At 41.8% G+C, this 20135-nt stretch overlaps 1 protein-coding gene across 4 annotated transcripts in view; it reads right to left on the minus strand.

Annotated features, from left to right (window-relative positions):
* Positions 1–698: 698 nt before the first annotated feature.
* Positions 699–20135, minus strand: part of ZFYVE16 (zinc finger FYVE-type containing 16) — a 36032-nt gene continuing 16595 nt past the window's right edge. For 3 of the 4 annotated variants that reach the window (XM_068176530.1, XM_068176532.1, XM_068176529.1), the window contains exons 2-18: positions 19153–19261; positions 16813–18968; positions 13615–13711; positions 12558–12734; positions 11628–11776; positions 9306–9681; positions 8571–8693; positions 8315–8470; positions 7478–7702; positions 6113–6195; positions 4132–4236; positions 3573–3723; positions 3308–3388; positions 2337–2499; positions 1872–1977; positions 1301–1465; positions 699–1013 (exon numbers count right to left, since the gene is read on the minus strand). In XM_068176530.1, the coding sequence (XP_068032631.1) occupies positions 849–1013; positions 1301–1465; positions 1872–1977; positions 2337–2499; positions 3308–3388; positions 3573–3723; positions 4132–4236; positions 6113–6195; positions 7478–7702; positions 8315–8470; positions 8571–8693; positions 9306–9681; positions 11628–11776; positions 12558–12734; positions 13615–13711; positions 16813–18968; positions 19153–19222 (4548 nt within the window). In that variant the 5' untranslated portion in view covers positions 19223–19261 and the 3' untranslated portion in view covers positions 699–848. Of the gene's footprint in view, positions 1014–1300; positions 1466–1871; positions 1978–2336; positions 2500–3307; positions 3389–3572; positions 3724–4131; positions 4237–6112; positions 6196–7477; positions 7703–8314; positions 8471–8570; positions 8694–9305; positions 9682–11627; positions 11777–12557; positions 12735–13614; positions 13712–16812; positions 18969–19152; positions 19262–20135 lie in introns of those variants that run through there. The other variant, XM_068176533.1, reaches the window with a different exon arrangement.

Here is a 20135-nt window from a genome sequence, read left to right on the forward strand (position 1 = left end):
ACCTTCCACTAGAATCAACCTGTGTGTGAATGTTCACACTTAATGCATCTGTTCTCCCTGAAAGCAAAGGTGGCTACTAAAATGTGGCAAAAGCAGTAAACAGAAGCAGAAAAAATACTGCAGAATTCATGTCTGACTTATTGCTACATGCAGATTACATCAAGGGTAATCTGTTTTTTCCTAATCCTTGAAAGGTCAAATTGTGTATGGTACTCTAAACACAGAGTAAAGAAAAAAGCACTTCTTATAAAAATAGCATCCATTTAAGTTAGATAAATCCTTATAAATACAAGAAAGAAAACAGTTACTCTACAAAATATTGAGAGCACATGTTCCTGAAGCACCAGCATCACATCCCCAGGGTAAAGTCCTCAGTGAGGTGTTTATCCACACAGCCCAGCACAAGAGGCTCCAGGCCGCTACTGCAGGTCGGGGGTCTGAACCCCCCGTGGAAAGGAATCCGTTTTGGGCCAGCCCTGCTCCAGTGTTCAGCTCTTGCAGGGGGAAGCACATGCAGAGATCACACAGAACCCCAGCAACTTTAGTAACACACTGGTGTGAGGGTAAGAGGCAAGATCCTATGACTTGGAGTCACATTTTACCTAACAAGTGCTGCAACTGTGTGAGTAACAAAACCTGCACTCTTCTGCACCTGTATTTAGTGTCAACGTTCAGAACTTCATGACACAAACTCTCTCGTGGTAGAGGAAGCAGAGAGGATCTGAGGGCTTTAAAAAAACAGTTTGAAAAGCTATTAAAACACAAAAGGTTTAGAAACTTTAAGATTTTTAGTGCCTTACAACTTTGGTGTTCAGATCTAGCAAATCAGTATATGCGTGTAATCAGCTTCATCCAGACAGGTGTTCTATAATGAAAAATACCAATTCCATTTTCAGTGGTAGAGCTGTAGGATCTGACATTCCACTGTGAATCACAGGAAGGAGAGCGCTGTCCAAGTCGTTCAGGTAGCTCTGTGGAAGAAGGTTCCCTCCAGATCCTGCTAAGAATTCAACCTAGGAGGGAAACATACTGATATTAATTAACACTTCTTGTATTAACAAGACTATGCAAAACATGCTGTAACACAGTAAAAGAATATTCCAGCTACCCTGAAGTGAGAAAGTAATGACTAAGACAGCTTCTTCCCCATATGTCATCCTCAGCCTGGGTCTTGGGTAGGGCAAAACTCTAAACATTCATGGGGCGATCCAAGCTATTTACAAGGGAAGATGCCGCTGTGCTGTCTCTGGAAGAGACTTCAGTGGAAATGGAGAGTGTGCAATAAAAGTTGAAAGCTTACCACGTCTGAGTCAATGGAAACTCTGAGTCCTATCTTATTCATCCTGTTATTTTTCAAGGTTTTAAGGTGAGGGCAAAGAGCAGTGCTGCAGGCAATGGCAATCTCTCTTGCAAACTGGTAGGGAACAGCACGGGAGAGTTCATGATCCTTTGCGAAATAGTAAACCTGATATCAGAGAAAGGGAAGGGCAGTCAGCAGCCTGGTACATCCCAAAGTTAGAAAAAAAGAGTAGTTTAGGATCACATAACACCAAACAGGGCAAGCTTTGATGCTTGTCTGCTGGCAAAGCACCCGAGCATTTCATCCACACACTCAAAGTACTTCAGGAGCCATGGGAGTGCCTGCATTAGGCATTTACAGAGCTGTCACTGCCAACAGACTTTAGACTTTTTCAGAGGAGAAAAATGACAAGTGTCTAAACTCACCAAGCAGCTGCAGAGAACATTCTGTCTGGCAGGATGGCTACACATAAAATCAGCTCATTTTAATAGTATCACTTGGTACCATCACATTACCACTTAAACATTCAAAAAATAATAAAAAAGGCTCAAGAACTATGTAATTCACTAACTTCAGTGCACTTCATAACTTTTCCCTCTCTTTCCAAGTCTCTGTATTGTGGTGCTTTTTCACTCTGAGTTCCTTCCATTGATTTTCCATCAACTGGGCTTAAAATCCTATGGAAAACAATAGTGTGATTAGTAATTTAAACAACACTTACAGTTTAGATACAGTAACTTCTATGAAATAATATTTACCCATCCTTTAAAGCTATTTAAAAACCTTTACAACAAAATACAATAGAGGACTTGCACTATGAAAATACAGATGATACAAAAGGAAATATCCTAAACAGGGAACTAACACCATTAATAGAAACCTAATCTTGCAGGTTTAAGACACTATAAACCATCTTTGGTATCAAGCACTTTCTGTCACAAGAATACTTTAGATTAATTTCAAGAAACTAAAGGGAGATATTTGAACTTTGGGAGGAAGAATTCTCTCAGATGTCTGGCTTTGGTAGTATATTTACCCTTTGTTTGTTTTCTCTTCATTTTCTACCCAGCAAATATCTACGTATTCTTTCACCTCCCCTGCATCCACTTTTCCACAGGTTATTTTGAAGTCCTTCTTGTCTCTTAATGCCTGGCGTAGGCTTTCCATTGTTTCCCGTGTTATTTGTACCATTAGCCCATCTAGAAGAAAATCAGTCAAAATTCCACATTATCCCAGAGGAAGACAAGGCCCATCTACTCTATCACCAGACCTTCAGAGAAAACTACACCCTTCTACAGGACCACTGCTTCAGCAGCATTTCATCTGCCACTCCAGGAGGAGCAGCCACCCCTTAACCGGACTATCACCAACACCCTGACTCCTCAGGGTGTCAGGTTGCTGACTCTTATCAGTAGTTTTGTTTGTACTAGTTACATTTTTATTATTATTATTATTTAGCTTTTTCCCTAGTAAAGAACTGTTATTCCCATATCTTTGCCTTTGTATTTTGAAATTGTGGTAATTTGGAGGGAGGGGCGTTTACCTTTTCTGTTTCACGAGAGACTCTAGCCTTCCTTCACAGACACCTGTTTTTTCAAACCAAGACAATGCCCCACCTACACCACTAAATGTTACATGAAAGTGGAAGAAAACCTATTTGGTCAATAGAATTCAAACTAAAATATAATTTAAAAATTATTTTTGATTTTTTTTTTGCATATATGTGCCAATATGTGTATTTCAGCAACATGGCAATGAAAATAGTTCCATGAAGGAAAAACCTGCACTGATTAAACAGAGTTGAAATCTGAATGTTTTAGAACAAGTAGGTGAGCTACAATGTATTTTTATGCAGTATTTCTTTGCAGTACGTTTCATACAAAATTTAAAAACTGAAATGTTTAGCTTGCTGAGGCATAAAGACCTTGCACAAGACTGCAGCTTTTTTTTTTTTTTTTTTTTTTTTTTTTAAAGACTCTTAAGAGAAGAGCAAAACAAAATTCTTACCTTCAACTATACTGGATTTAGCTAAAAATCCCGAGGATGTTTTTAAGGCTCCATTAAACACCACAAAACTTGCACCTGTAACTAGAAAACACAGGAAGGAAGTGAGCACCACTTTGTGTCACTCCAGTCAGTCATAACTGACTGAACTTGAACTCCTCTTAAAACACAATTTAACCTAACACCAGAGATGCATCCTCCGTGCAGCCTAACACTGAACTCCCATTTCTGCTCTAGAAATGTGATTTTTCTCCCCCAGACCTCTTACCTTTCCTGGGCTGTCCCGTGGCACTGGTGGCCTGTGTGTGATAGACCCCCTGTTTGTTCTGCACACACACCAGGTGAGAGTCTGCCTCGGTATTGAAACTGGCTCCAATGCTAATTACATGCTCGTTAGAGGAATTGATCACCTTCATCACCTGTCAACACAAAGTTTGTCACTACACTGGTAAATCTCGCCAGTAGGGGGTTTGTGGTTGTTTGTTTGTTTTTTGTTTTTTTTTTTATTACTAAGCAAAGCATCATAATCAGGAGATCTGTAAAAGGGAATGTTTGGAAATATATGCTGAAAGATTTTGAAGAAACTGCAGATCTTTCAGTGCTTAACAGCTGTCCTAAATCTCAACTGCTCGTTATCCAGCTGCCAGTATATCACAGAAGGAAGTGTGTGCTCAGGTAATTTCATGCCCTTCCCATTACATATTTAGGTCAGTATAAAGTTCAGAGAGGGTTTTTTCAAAGAGCTGATGGTAGAGGTGTGACTAGTATGATACAAAAAATGGAAGACTAAAAAGCTTGGCTTAGAAAGCTAAGATGGGTGTACTCACCTCATTATACTTCCTCAGAGGTATTTTAATACAGCTTCTACCCATTTCCACATGAACAAACAGGTTGTCTATGGTATGCAAAGTATACTGGTAATTTCTAAGGTCCTACAACAGACAAAGTATTTAGGTTAGCAGACTATTAGGTATTGTTTTCTTACCTTTTCCTTATCTTCATCACTTAGATGAAGGTACTCTAAATACATCTGTAGGACTTCCAGAAAACAGTAGTATTAAGAGTGGTTGAAGATCTAGGGATCCCTTTTTGCCCACCAGGTGTATGTGACGGGCATCTCAGTGAATGCATTAACAAACTCAGAGCACTGACAAATTACCTCTATTAACCAATGGGTTATTTACTCCATGGCTGCTTCATTCACAGTAGAATCCCAGTGATTTAGGGAGAGAAGAACTTCAACACCCTCCCTCTCTGATAGAAAAGTGAAGCACGGAAGCCACCGTCCAGATGAGTTTGTTCGCAGGCTCACAGCCTGTCCCCCACAGCTCTAACTTGTTGATTTACAGACTGAACAGTGCACTGTTTCTTATCCCTTTCTGTGACAGAAGTAATCTCCCATCACCTCACCCACTTCTGCAAAATTCTGTTTATTTCCAGAACAACAACATTAGGTATGAAATGGTCTCATTTGCTTTTACTACTTCAGCTGGAAAAAACAAAGTATAAAGAGGCTCTTTTCACCAGCTGAGCCAGGCAAATCAGTGCCTTCCTCCATCAGCACAGCTGCAGCAAGAAGGGTATTTACAAAACATCTCGATGCACTCAGGTTTTCATGGGACTGGCATCCAGCGCTAAGGATGTAAATCACAGGTGCCCTTTGCCTCAGCCATTTGTGTGGGGACAAGCTCTGCATGATCTCTAACTGAGCATTTGCATCACAGGCGCCAAGGCAGCACCAAGAGAACATTCTGCATCCATGCACTGACTGAAACTCCTGCAAGGAGCACATATTGCCCCTGCCTGCTCCAGGCTGACACAGCCATGAGGGGGAACCCCAGTAACTCTGATCCACCTCAACAGGAGCTCCACAGAAACCCCATCCAGCAGCAGCACAGCAGGAAGGCTGCCCAAAGCCTGAGGGCCCAGTTACACACTGGCTCCCAGTGAGGCTGGGAGCTGGCTTGTGGATTACAGTGGGAGGCTCCTAGGAGGAGCAAACGTGCTGCTCCTAGATGGGGCACCTCCTCCAGCTGATTTCTTATGCAGTGATCTGCACACCTGTGCTGGCAAAAAGGAAAAAGGGGGCAAAGACTGCAGTTTCATCTCAGCTATGATGGTCTCCAGACCCAGGAGAGGATTTAGTGATTGCCCAAATGAGACCTGTTCTGCTTTCCAAGGCCCTGCCCTGAATGCTAGGGTGGAAAGTTCTACAAGTTCTATGTAAGTATCAGAAGAGGAAGGTTACTGGTCAGAAACACAGGCTTCCTGCAATCTTAAATCCACTTATTTGGGTAACAGAGGGAAAGCTTTCACAGGAAATGGCACGAATTCCAGACTTATGATTTTGCCAAAAAGTCCTTCACAAAAGACAGTCAAGCTGAATAACTGTGGCAAGGTTAAGTTTGTCTGACAAAGCAACTAGTACTGCAGTTAGTCCACAGCATCTGCTTGTCAAGTGTTTCTTCACATTTAAAATTGTCAGATTTAAGACCAGAATCCCTGCACCACAATGATGCTCGGAACAGAGAAATGCACCTGAACAATGACAGCTACGAGCATCAATGCAAATGCCATCTCCCTCACTCATTAAAAGCCTTTTTTCACTACCAGATCTAATGCAGTACTAACAGTACAAGGTGAAACAAACAGCTTTTTTAACTCTCTCACCAGTTTTAAGTCAAGTATGAAGAACAAAAACATTAGCTCTGCTTTCAAGATTCAGCAGTTGTTTGGAGGATATTTTGATTTTGTCTGGAGGTAATTTGGACTACAACAGGACAGGCAGGTAATAAAGCATCTACTCACAACAAGTAGATTCATAATTGTGTGTCCAATGTCTCCAAAGAGTGGCTTCCTGTGCCTGACACTTACCACAGGAGTTGGATAGTCTAGGAAGAAAAAGGTCATATTTACCTATCATACTTACATCACATCCTACCTTACCTATCATATATTACCTACCATATTCACCTAACTCTAAAATTTGCTGTTCCAGTAGTTCTATAGTTTTTTTCAGCTATAAGCTGTCTCTAAATCTCAATATCTGACCAGCCCAAGGAAGCAGAGCCCCCTCTAATTCTCAGCCACTGTGTGGTTCTCCCCTCCACCCTGGTTAAAAAAAACCAAACACAGCAAGTGGTTAGGTAAGAAAAAGAGCAACAACGAAGCAGCTGCCACCCTTGTCACCACGCAGACAGGAGCTGGCTGGTAGAGGTCCACTGTGGGCTCCAGAAACCCATGAACAGGTGACAGGTACATGTTTATGTGTTGGACAATTCCCAGCTCTACAGAGACAGGGCAACTAAGAGGAGTTTTAAAAGATTTTATCCCATATCAGTCTCGTCAGAGGGTGAGACATAAGAGACGTAAAACTCAACACCATTCTACCAGAAACCAAGTTATTTCCTGGTTACAATACCTTATAAATGTTTCCAGCCTATTAGCTGTAGCCACACAATACTGCTAGTACCTCTAACACCAACCACCTATTATTTTACCCCACCTGGTCCTGCTACAATGCATCTTTCACAGTTCTAATTCTCCAAAATATCTGGTCGTTTTGCAAGGCCACAGTGTGAAATTTATTTCTAGTTCAGTCTCTCTCTCAGCAATGTCATCTCTATTCCATGGCCTTCCTAAGTCAGCACACCTTATCTCAGAGTTTGCATACACATGTACAAGGCTGTGTGAGCCTTCAGTCAGGTTTTGAGAATCCCTTAAAATTCCATTTCTCACATTCATGGACTTGCAGCTTCTACAATGGTGAGCTACAGCCTTTTTACATGCCTAGATGTTTCCAATGTATTAGTAAGTTATCCTTATAAGTAATCAATACCTTTATTCAGTTTATGAAGCAGTATCATTTACCATTTTATCAGAGTTGTAAACTGGGCTTGTGAGCATCCCCTCAAACCTTTCTAATACAACAAAAAAGAAATCTTTATATTTTACTGTCAGTTTTGGTTTCTTAGCTTTCTTATCTGCTAAGAGAAAAAAAAATCAAAGAAGTCTAGCAGGACAATGAACATTCCCGGTGGCTCTGCATGTTTGGCTTATACAAGTGTAATATAAAATACTGCAAAGATGATTTTAAAATAGCTTGCTTGTCTAAATACCGCTTGTATTTTCCAAAGGGAACTTTACATTTATACTGACACTGTTAAAACTTACCCCCATATTCTGCTCCCAGTCTCAACATCAAACGGATTGGAAAGACTTTTGCCCAGGGTATTTCCAGCTTATGGATAAGAATGCCACAAAGAAAAGGGTTTTCTGGTAGAATCTGATCATCAAGTTTCTGAAAAGTTGGTGAAACAAACAGGAATCCTCCATGCTCTTTGTTGCTGAGAAAGTTTTCTGTAAAAGTAATGTTTTCCATATTTTTTATGAACTTTCCTGTAGAAAGAGGAATGGAGAGTGTTTACAGACCTGGGTCACTCACACTTCTGTGCCAAAAGAACTGCTCTGAGCAGTGAGCTCTGACAGACTTGCAAGCCCACCATTCCCCCTGAAGTCTGTCCACAGAATAACACACAGAATATGAGCCCTGTACTTCACCACTAAATAATCCTGACTATGAAACTAAGTTTCTCCAAACAAGTGCTTAAAGTCCTAAACACATCAATTGATGAGTTCTGATCAACAGACCTAAAATATTTACATTTATGAGCACTGTACTTCTACAAATGAAGTGCCAGGCGTCCTAAAAACCATAGACTTAGGGCTCATACCCAGAATCTCCACCACAATATGACCAAACAACAAAAAAAAACTTACAAACAGGATGTTTACAGAAGTAAATGAAACTTACAAACAGGATGTTTACAGAAGTAAATGAAACAAACATAAATTCATTTGTTTCTGTTATTTAGAACTCTAGTCTAACACTGCAAGCTCTTTCAACAGAATCATCAGACAAGTAATTCAAGAAAAATTACCTATCAACTTTAGATTTTAAAGATCAGCAAGAATATTCTACACAAGAAGTTAGACATCAAAATGACACACCTTTCATTGCATCTTTATAGATGTCAAGAAATAATTTGAATATTTCACTAGGGAAAACATCTTCATCTGGCAATCGCTGCAACAGAATGACAATTTCTGCCTGACCCCAACCATGCAGTCCATTTGTTGAGAAGCACCAGCACTTTTCTGAGGAATCTTTAAAAAGATAAGATACCACAGTAATGCTGTTTTACAGACAGGAAAAAAAAACAAAAAAAGGCTTGATTTAATGGAAAAGAAAATGTGCAATACTTACATGTTATTAGCTTCACATTGACAAGCAAGTTGGCATTTAGAATAAAAGTCAATGGATTAGGACCTCCCTCCCCAAGCAGCAAGGTGACCTTTTGGCGAAATGGATGCTCCTCCACCAGAAGATCTACATGAATTGACACATGATTTAGTTCAAAATACCAGCCAATGACCCAAACCAAGAATCAGCTCACTGTATGACACAGTCATCCCATCCTCCTACCCTGGTGGCTATTCCCAAGATTTGAATTCCAACAGATCTACCAGGGAACAGCTTAGCCTGAGATTCAAGGAACATAGAGAACTGAAGCAGCAGCTTCTAAGAAAGGTGCAAACCAGAGCTACCCTTCCTCTGGAAATCCCTGACTGAACGTGTGCTGACGTGTTCTTCCATGCCCTGATTCTGTCAGGTACCTCTGATGAGCACAGCCACCACCATCATGCAATTAAGAGGTGACCCATTCTTCTCATAACATACTGATCTTGTTACAAGTGCACAGCCATTACCCAACAATCTAGTATTCAACAAATAAATTACATGAGAATTATATTAAAATACAATTGTTTGGGTCTGTATTTACAGATGAGTCTGTATTTACAAATCTGGGATAGTGGAAGGTGTCCCTACCCGTGGCAGGTGGTGGCACTGGATGAGCTTTAATGTCCCTTCCAACACAAACAATTCTAGGATTCTATGAGTAAGTATTAACAATTTTCTCAGGGTGTTAGCAGCTTTTACCTTTCCCATTTTCACCTAGTGCAAGCAGAAGTGGTGGCAGCTGATCATCATCAGGAAGAAGGCTGATCTTTCGTCGCACCCAGTTTTCTACCCCACACAGTGCTCTGTAACTTGAAGCAGAGACAGGCACAGCCCGTGTGCTCTGACCCCCTGAACTGGGACTGCTCTTCTCTGCTGCTGCAGGGGAACGCTCTTCAGTTCCTAGAGTGACAGATCTGTAACTAGGTGCCGCCTCACTCTGGCCTGGAGTAGCCTGCTGTGCACCATCTGATGGAACAGAAGGATGTAATTCCTCCATTCTTGTCATCTGATCAATTTCTTCCGTCAGGTTTTGATTTACGTCAGTTACCGGGTCATCTTCCTCTGGGTTTGCAGCCTGTGAAGAATAACAAAAAAAATCTACACTGTCTCACAGCGAGCTGAACTTTCATTATTAGTATTCTACAAGCAAAAAGAGAAAGAAATCTATCACAGAAGTTGAGAACACGTTTCCTCCTAATAAGAAGAAAGCCATCAAATCTCTCCTGAATCCTCTTCTTTTATTTGTTTAGGAGTTACATGCATGAAGATGCATAATTAATGTATTTGTTTGGTAACACAAACTGGATTAGCACTTGCATACTGCAAACATATTCCTACAATATTTCTACTATTCTACTAATAGCTGAAGCAGCTGAATAGCTACTAATAGCTAACAGCTCAGTCTGATTAGTTTCTAGTTCGGAGTCCAACCCACACTGCTCCCCCAGCAAGACAGGTATTGACAAGCCAGGAACACAGGCACGCTGGGATGTCAGCTGCAATAAAAAATGAAATTTAAAAAACCAATCCCCCAAGACCCTTCCAGCTGCGTCTCATAATTCCAGCTGCAACACCCTCCAACAAAAACAGATGCACATTATCATTCTTTAGCCTTGCATCCTATATCCAGAGGCAAGACTTTGTCCATACAACAAGAAAAAACCTGGCATCTTTATGCTTGCCCTCTGGAAGTTCTCCTGGTGTCCCATCAGCTTCCAGCAAATCCTCCATTTAACAAATATGCTGCCACAAAATTTAAAAAAGCCACCAACTCCAAAGGGAAGACTCCACAAAAACACAGATGAAAACAAGGCTAAATTGATTAATAATAGACTTCTTCCCTGAGTCTGCTTGTGGGTATTTCATACCACTTGGCATTTCTGCCCTTCACACGCCCTGTGGCAGTACTTCCAGGATTTTGTGTTGCCTTTACTTCGGAGCTGCACTGTAATAGTTTTGTCTGGGCTTCTGAGGCCGCACAGGAGAACTACCAACTAATTGTCTTCCACTCACTTTGTCCATGCTGCTTTTAGTTTGAGACATTGCTCATCTTCTGCAAGTGCAAATATCCTACTCTTTCCCCAAAGTGAGAGACAGGCTATATCTTTTGTTTAACTTTTTTATTTGATTACTACAGTTCTTCATGAGTAAAAGCTGAATTAAATGCTATACACCTGTTAAGTGTTCAGATCCTCTATATAGAAATAATAATGGTCTGGTTTTACAGCTTTAACAGCAGATTTTAAAAAACTCTTGAGTGCTGTGAGAATCATGGAATTTAAGTTATTACTTGAGACAGTGCTTTAATGCTATGTTTTATCTTAAAAAGGCTTCACCTGAGGAACCTTGCTAAGTCTTTCCCCAGCAAACTTACACCTCTTCTTTGGACTTCTCTTTTAAAGTGCAGCTCATTCACCAGTACGCATGTGACTCACAATTAGAAAACCTATCCCCCTCTCAGTTCAGTATTAGTTCACACTAATACTGAAAAGCAATACTAAAAAGCAATACTAAAAGCAATACTAATACTAAAAGCAATACACTGATTTTGCTGCACCCTATAATGGGGTATTGTAGGGCACTAAGCAACTTGGTTAGTCTAACCCATCAGGGAAACTATAGGTCACTGGAAACAAAAACCAACAACCACAAACTTGTACTATAAGCATGTTGCTAGTGACAGGCTTAAGAACTGTGGCTGAGGTCACCTTCACAAAAGTGGTTCATCAAATACTGTGCACTAAAAAAACTGCTTTGGCAAATTTTCAACCACACCAGTTTTGAAGTTCATAGACACCTCAAACCAAACAAGGTTTTCCTTTGAAAACTTTGCTTGGTTTTACTCAAATTGAAAATTACTACAATGTTTTTCAATCCAACGACTTCACAGCTGCTGCCCAAAATGCTGTCTCAGATTCCAAAGGCCATGACTCAGAAGCCATGGTGTGTAAGGGCCCCATCCATGGCAAGCAAAGGTCTCCCAACAGGTAATCCATGCAGCTGAACCATCCCAACTCCTACTGTGGGCATCTCGGGCAGGTCTGAGTTCTCTGGGCTGGAGTCCTGTGACCTCTTTGCTCCTGAGGACAGCTTTGCTGTGTCTGCCACTTCCCCGTTTGGCAGAATACCATCTGCAAACCAAACTCTCTTCTGTTCTCGGGGGCACAGCCCTGTGACAGGAGAGAACAACAACGCCGTATTATCGCGCTGCTCCAACAGCTGAGAGGGACAGAAATGAAGTCCCTTCTCCCCACCAAATGTACACAGAATGTCTGCTCACTGGAACTAAGCACAAGTCCACGTTAGCCAGCCCCCAGTCAGGCAACATAACCTCTCACTTGCAGAGGAAGCTGCCCTGCTATAATTAAATCTATCAATTCATATTACAGAAGGTTGCTTCCTCAAACATCTCTCTGTAGTGACATAATGAAATGCATATAATAAGTAAAAGATGGAATACACTCTAAAAAAAGTTGATTTATCATTTTGTTTAACAATGTGTTTTCTTAGAAGAAGGTGAGATGTTTAATAAAAGTGGAACAAAGACATTAGTTAGCCACTAATCATTTGTATTTACACAGAGAACGAAGCTTTGCTCCTCCCTTGTAACTTCTCCCTGAACGGCTACTTTTTGTTTTTACTCTAAGACTGGCAGTCCAACACAAGCTAGAGATCTCCCAAGAGACGTAAAAATTATAGAATGAACAGCTACTCAAAACTATTTACAATGTAAACAGAGAGGGCAATGACAAAAGTAACAACCACTTTTCATAAATGGGAGATTTAGGACCAGCTGGGGCCTGGCACCAAAACGGGGAAGTGAAAGTGTTTCCATTCAGAGTGTTCCTGTTTCACGCAAAAAATACCAGCTATAAAGGCCAGACGTGGTAAGCAGCTCTTTCCAAAGAGACTCTCCAAGTGCTAGATGTATGTTACACTGAGGATGTGTACCTTCAGGACCAGGTTGTTTAAGTGCTGAGATAGGCAACAGTGCAGATGGTGAAGGAGAGCTGGCACCCCCGGGTATCTGGGCCTCCTCTACAGGCGGAACAGCGGAAGAACGCTCAGAGGAGACACTGGAATTGGGGACAGGACCAGTTGGACTCATCATCCTTTCAAATGCCTGTGCTAAAATAATGTGGTTAGTTTTTAAGATCTCACAATTGATTAAATATCATTTGCAGATCAGTACTGTTAAGTGGGTGGGGGTTTTTTGGCAGAGGCGATGCACGGTTTGTGATCTAGCTATGAAAAATAAACACTCAAACTGTTTTATGGAAGAAAATTTAGATTTATTTTCTACCTGCATAATTGCCTCATTTCTCATGAGACAAAGAGACCTCCCCTTGTCCTCCTGGGACAAGGAGTGACCACACCACTGTGACCCCCGGGCCTCGGGGCAAACACGTGTCACATCTGTCAGGGTGAACTCCACTCAGGTGCCTATTAAAAACCTGACGTGTTTTCAGCCTGTTACTTACATACTCATCAACAGGACCTCAGCTGTTTCTCCTGGTGTTTTCAAAAGCCTCCAAGGTTAGCTTCCAGTTAAGAAAAGGTTATCTGATGAGTCATTTACTGCAGCCCTGGTAAGTGACTTGTAAAAACACCAGGATAGGTAGCAACACAAAGTGGAAAAACGTGAGAACAAGCAGGGAGGTGGGCTTTAAACACACACAGGGTGACCCTGGAGGGAGGATAACTTCTGCTAGATTCCTGTCACAGATGACTCAAATTGTATTCTTCTGTAACTTTCTGTTTAGTCCTATGGAGTTAAAAACTACTTTTTTTTTTTTTTTTAATAAAAAAGCAACCAACTCGAGACCCAAAGTTCAAAGTAAGAACTGGAATCTAAGTAAGGAATAATTATTCTCTTTATTTATTCTGCATCTCAGAAACAGGAAAACCTACAACAATTAAAGTAATCAAGCTCCCCAAAAAGAACAAAGGTTAAAGAAATAGTTCAATGATTACTGCAATTACCCAAAAAAACGCTTCATTAATTTACCTTTATTAATATCATCATAACAGCCAGTGCAGACTCTTGCTTCCTTCTCCATGTATTGCAGTTTGCATTTCCGTTTGCAACAGCTACCACAAAAAACCTGAATCAGAAAAGGATTGTATTAAATATTACAGACATATTGGACAGCAAATAGGAAAATACACTTGCTTCATTCTAAACTACCTGCAGCCTTGTATTCAAGCCTGTATTGTATTCCCTGACAAAGAAATGAATCCCAGAAAAAAAAAATGAACAACAAAAACAAAACCCATGGTGCACACCCAGCAGAAAGCAGCAAAATGGATAATCCAAATGAAATTATAATAAAATTCTTCTCAGGACTGATGAAAAGAATTTCAGGTTGCACCACCTATTCCAAATTTTGCAGCGCCTATGCCAAATTCTTCTCAATCCTATTGGGATCCTGCTGTAAGTGTTTTACATTAACTAACAGTGCCAGGGCCAAGGAGTGAGGCGCAGAGCTGGGACTTGCTGTGGTGCTTTAGGACCATCTCTGCAGCACTCCGTGCTCACCACGGCCCTCAGGAAGCTGCTACCAGTCTGCCAGGCACTCGAGGCTGCTTCTCCAGCCCAGAGCTCCCTGCTGCAGGCTGCTGGAGCAGGCTGGCTCACGTGCTGGGGCTGCTGAGTGGCTCTTCTGCTCCCTCAGCAAGAACAAGCAGTGCTGCCTGCATGGGACAAGCTCCCTTCAGACAAGCATTTGCAAAGAACGCTGCTTTGGAAGAACAGAATATGCTCTTCTATCCCAACACGGTATATATCCTGCCTATTCTTAAGCAGAAACAGGGGGAAAAGCGTGTCTCATTAGCCTGGACAACATCTACAAAACCCCAGTCAAAGAATTATGTCTTTAGAATAGCTGCTGTTTTGCAAGAGTTGCCATAAATGTCTGGAGCTTTTGTCACTTTCCCCTTAGGTTCTTTCAAGGATGATCTGCAAGTTTTTAACGAGTCACACCATTTTTAGCTATATGCTATACTCTGGAGCCTTTCCAAAAGGTCTTCTGAAACCCCTAAAGGTCTTCTCTACTGCTAATTTCTCCCAACTGAGAAAAACAGGAGTGGCATAGGAAAAAAGAAAGTTTTTACAATGAACTCTAAGCAGGAAAAGTCACTGCAAAAGCAGCAATTGATCAGTGTAATATGAGCTAAAAAAATAAACTATTCCAGCTGCTTCTGGATTAGTGCCACAGGTAATCTACCTCAACAGGAAATGCGCATGCTCAGTACATATGTTAAGAATGTAATTGATGAGGATTAATTGCTAATCAGATATAATCCACTTCAGGGCTTCAAATGCCAAGCAGCACAACCCCCAGCAAGGAGTATTCTCCTCATACCCTTGGTGACAGTGGGACTTGCAGGGGATTGCAGGAGGATAAATCCAAATGCACCTAAATGGTGAAGGCAAACTAAGGGACAGGAGAAAGGAGGTGAGGAGCAGGCTGTTGAGCAAACAAGTGGGTCCTGGTTGAACTAGGAAGAAGAAGGGTAACACAGCAAGAGACAAACACCTGGACACCTGCAAAGCTGTTTGGCCTTGTGAGGGCTGCAGAGGGGAGAGAAAACAGGGACCACTAACTTCACGCTTCCCTCTGGAACAGATGCCAGAGTCCACAAGTGTTGCTATTTTCATTGATTAAAAAAAGAGTTATGAGAATCCATACAATTGTTTTCTAGGACAATCCACAGAGGACAACTGTGAATTCCAACCAGTTTTCCCTTATTTCCCAAATGGCTGAAAACACGACAAACAACAGCTACACAAGTAATGACTCATTTGGGATTTTTTAAGACAAAAGAAGTTGCTATTAAAAAGACAGTCTTACGAGGCAGAAAGTTAAGCTGCACATTCAGAAAATCTGTAATTGCACAGCACTCCCGTATCTGCACGATTTAGACAACCCATGCTGCCTTCACTCACTCCCCTAATAAAGAGACATTGTGATGCTCCCTAATTACACTGCTGTTCTGTCACGAGCCCCTCAGCTGACACACTCACAGCTGTCAACAGCACTATGCAGTGAAGGGTCTCCCATCCCCATCTCTAGACAAGATGTGAGAACTTCACAGCAAATGTAAAACAGCAACCTCAAGTCCCAAGTCCATCAGTCTTATGACTAAAACAGAACCTACTCTGAAGGAATGTGCTTCAAACCATCACAAAATCTCACCAGGATATTCCAGCAGTAAGTTCAATGGCTACCAGGTCAGCACAAGGAGTTCTTAATTTCCTGGACACCTCAACTCACACCTACATTTTAGCTCACACTGGCTGCAGCTGAGAAAATGAGCATTATGCTTTGAATACACAGTGCTAGAAGAGGGGTGGAAAGAAAAACTACCGTGCCCTTCCATGTGGTCCCTAACACTGGGGATGCAAAAATTTAGTACTGACACTGGACTTTGCTCTGTGTCCTCATCCCCAGAGCTTACAGGGCAACACTGAACAGAGAGGTCACTAGTATTGCTAGCACTTCCATTTATGCACTCGTGCAAGCCACAGCTGATCACAAGGGAATTCTGAACTGAGTAAGCTTTGGCATCACTTACTCTCTGTAGAGGACCTCAGGCTGAAAAAAAGTTCTGCAATTACTCACTTTGTTGGTGAATCACATACTTTTCCCCTGAGATGAGTTCCTTAGAAAATGATACATCTAAACACTCCAGAAGACAGATTTAGACCATAAATCCTTTCGCATTGGTAGTGCTGCTACAGCTCCTGAAAGAACACAATCCCTTCAGGTTCATGGGCAGTGCCCTACAGCTGTAATGACTAGTAAAAGCACTGGATTCTCATCCTCACCACCTCAATTTTTTAGAACATAAATACTTAAGTGAAAAGCTCAATAATGGGCTGATTAAATATGATTGTGATGAATTAGTCCATCATCTCTTCTCCCCTACTCTATGCAAAACACATCAGCCTAGCCAGTAATGGCAGATAAGAACATATTTTGTACTTCTCTTTAACCACAATTTTCACAAAAAAGGCCATATATTTCTTAATTAACAGTCTTTAGGTTCCTATGGAGGGAAAACAAAACCCGGTCTTTGTTAAATAAAGCCCTTTGAGCCTAGAAAACTTCTGTCAATATTCTTTCCTTTCTCTGTCCTGGCTATGCCTAAATGAGAGTGTCCATTTCCTGTCACAGCACAGGACCCCTCCCCTGTAACTCACCTTCCCACAGGCTCGGCAGTGGTGCCGTCTCTTTGTGAAGGTGAACTTGGCCTGGCAGTTCATGCAGTTGGGTGCCTCTGAATCTGGGACCCACAGGGGCTGTTTCCACGACAGAGCTGCAGGTGCTTTACGTGGCTCAGCGCTTTCGGAGGTTTCATTTCCTCCAGCTTCAGAGCAGCTTTCCCCAGGGTCAGTATTACCAACATTTACACTGGTGTCTGAGAGGGGAGCTTCCGGGCTAACAGAAGCACATTCCTGGCTTTCTCTTTCAAGTACACTTGTTCTGTTCGGGTGTTTCTGACCAGCAGCTCCTTGGGAAAGGTCAAGCAACCGCTTTGGTCTTGCACCTTTAATACAAACATCAGAAGCCAGAGCTCCACTGCCACTCTCAGTCATGCCTTGACTTTGAGATGTGCTGACCTCTGCTGCAGCTTCCACTTCATTGTCAGGAATAGATACTTTAAGGTTCCTATTAATGCTCGTTATCTCCTCCAGTTTTGTTTGCATAAGTTCTTCATTGACCTCTGTGAAATCCAGGTTGTTCAGATCTGTTAAACTCCCTCCATCTGCATCAGCTTCCACCAAGCTACCATCATTGTCTGAAAACTTCAACACACTGGACTGCTGACTTTGTCCATACAAGAAATCATCAAGCTCAGCATCGCTTATTAGAATATCACTATTAATAGCATTCTCCTCAACAGTAAAGTCAGCCATAACAGAGCTCATGCTCTCATTATAAAAAGTGTCTACACCAACACCATATGGCTCAGCTCCAAGGTCTAGAAAAGCAGAAGCAAAAGCTTTGATTTGCTGAGAATCACTATCATCAATTACACTCTCAGTATTGTACTTCTCTCCATCCCTACTCTCTTCTGCAATACTTTCACTGATTTCAGCTACATCTTCTTGCTCATGCCAGCTACTATCTTCAGAGGATTTCCTGCCAGGGAGATGAGTTTCAAACTCTCCAGCATGAACAGTTACAGTATCACTAATAACCTCTGCCACTGCGTTTTGAGGTAGAGGATTAACCTTTTCTTCTCTTACAACTAATGAACCACACAGGGACACAGGGAGGGAAAGACAAGACAGAGACGTCTGGACATCCTTGGCTGACATACACGAACTGGAAACACTGCTTGGTATCTCACTGCTATTAAGTTCTTCACTATCTACATTCTCTTCTTTGCCCTTCCTTTCCAATTCTACTTCAGCTCCTATCTGACACGAGGAGCCTGCTAAGACACAATTTCCAGGTACTGTTGCATTGCTGTTGTGTAATGGATGCATCTTTGGCAGATCTGAAGGCATGGAATCAGCATTACTCCCATTGTTTGGGTCTACCTTTCCTATGGCATTTCCTCCATACACTTCTTTGCTTGCTGCAGAGGGTGCACTGTCGTTTTGTGGTTCAAAAGGCAGTTTTTCACAGGTTTCCTCATCTTTGGGACTGTGTGCATCCAAACTCTGTGACGTTACAGTGACACTTTCAGCATCCAGGGCAGCAGTTTGTCCAGGGTGGTGGAGTCCTTCATTGCACTTTACAGGTTTTGTCCTGTATTGATCATCACACAGACCCAGGACTGCTCCTGCAGCGAAACTCTCTGTTTTTAAAGCGCAATTATTGATTTGGTCTGTTGTAAGATGCCCTGAATCTTGTAACACCGAGTCCCCATCACTCTGCTGTGTGCTGGCAGCCCTACTGCAGCCAGGTGAAGTCACACACACAGGAATGGGGACACGAGACAAGCCACAGCCAGCAGGCCCCTGGCTGCACGGGAACTCATCCGGCCGCAGCTCCTGAGCCCTTTCTGGAGCAGCCACTGAGGGGATTAAATTTGCTGTGTCACTGACAAGATCACACACAGGCACGCTACACCTTTCCAGGCTCAGAGCCTGAATTTCATTTAGGGCACTGCTGTCCACCGTGGACAAAAGGTCAGGGCCAGCAACACCCTTCTCTTTGGGTGGTGAGAAGCTGAGCACGTCACTTGTGCCTGCAGGGGCACAGAGAGAGCTCTCCTGTGGGGCAGGACATCCAGCAGGATCCTCTGGCAGCTCTGGTGTGGGGTGTGCATGCTCTAAGCAATCCAGGACTGAAGAGAGCTTTGGGTCATATGGATTCTGAGGTGTACTGAAGCACTCACATTCATCTATATTAAGAAAGAAGAGATCAAAAGCCAAGTTTATAAGACTCCTCTCTTTCCTTGGTGTACTCCCTCTCAACCCCATCTATTCATCAATACAAGCTTTTACTTAGCAGATGCTACTTTCAAACTCCATGGTAACAGTCATTTGACCATGTACTTCCACTAAAAAGGCAGTGCAGAAACCAACCTGTATTCTGCTCAAATTCATCCAGCAGTTTGTCCAAGTCACAGACTGCAGCTTTAAAGTAACTGTCCATTCTAGTCACAGTTCTAGTGAAGCTTTAGCCTTCTTAAACCTACAGAGAAAAACACAGCATTTAATTCAAAGCATTTTTTGTTTACAAAGCCCAAGTGTTCATATTAGACAGCAGCTCATATGAGGTGTTTTTTTAATTTTTATTAATACTTTCTCCATGTAAACAAAACCTAAGCACAAACAGGGCTGCAGCCTCTAAGTATCCTGGCTGTGCTCAATGTACTCAGCACTATGAACAATACACCCCCAAATTCACTTCAAACCACAGACCTGAGGTTACTTATCAAAAAAAAAAAAAAAAAACCCAAAAACAAACAAACAAAACAAAAAAAAAAAGCATCTGAAAGCATCTGCTATGGCAGTACAATGTCAGCAAGCTTAAAACCAGAAGGAACAAGGAACATTAGGATTTTCTAGTCTGACCCCATAAACATTTTATGCCACACAGTTCACAGGCAAAAACCAGAATAGGCCATTACTGCCTTTCAACACAATGGAACTGTGTAAATAATAATAATTAAAAATCCAGCATGGTAATTGAGCTCATAATTTCTGTTCTACTCAAAACATACAAACAACTATACTTCTGAGACTCCAAGAACATGAAACTCTTATTACAGACTTACCAGCTCATCAGAAAGCTATATATTTATCAGTCACATTCCCCACTGCAAAACACCCTGGTTTATTTGTTTAATGAACCTTTCCAGCCACTCAATTTTATGCCTTTTTGGTCACTTAGAATTGCTTTCCAACTGTACATTTTCTTCAGTGACTGAACACTCATACAGCAGAGCTACCTACCAAAAATCAATATTTACAGTTCCTTTGAGCAAACTGAAGGGACTGAGATCCATTTAGTCTAATGTCTGTAAACCACACCTGTGGAGAGCTGTCCAGTTTTCTTTCTGCTT

This window comes from Anomalospiza imberbis, chromosome Z (assembly GCF_031753505.1).
Source record: "Anomalospiza imberbis isolate Cuckoo-Finch-1a 21T00152 chromosome Z, ASM3175350v1, whole genome shotgun sequence".
Lineage (NCBI taxonomy): Eukaryota > Metazoa > Chordata > Aves > Passeriformes > Viduidae > Anomalospiza > Anomalospiza imberbis.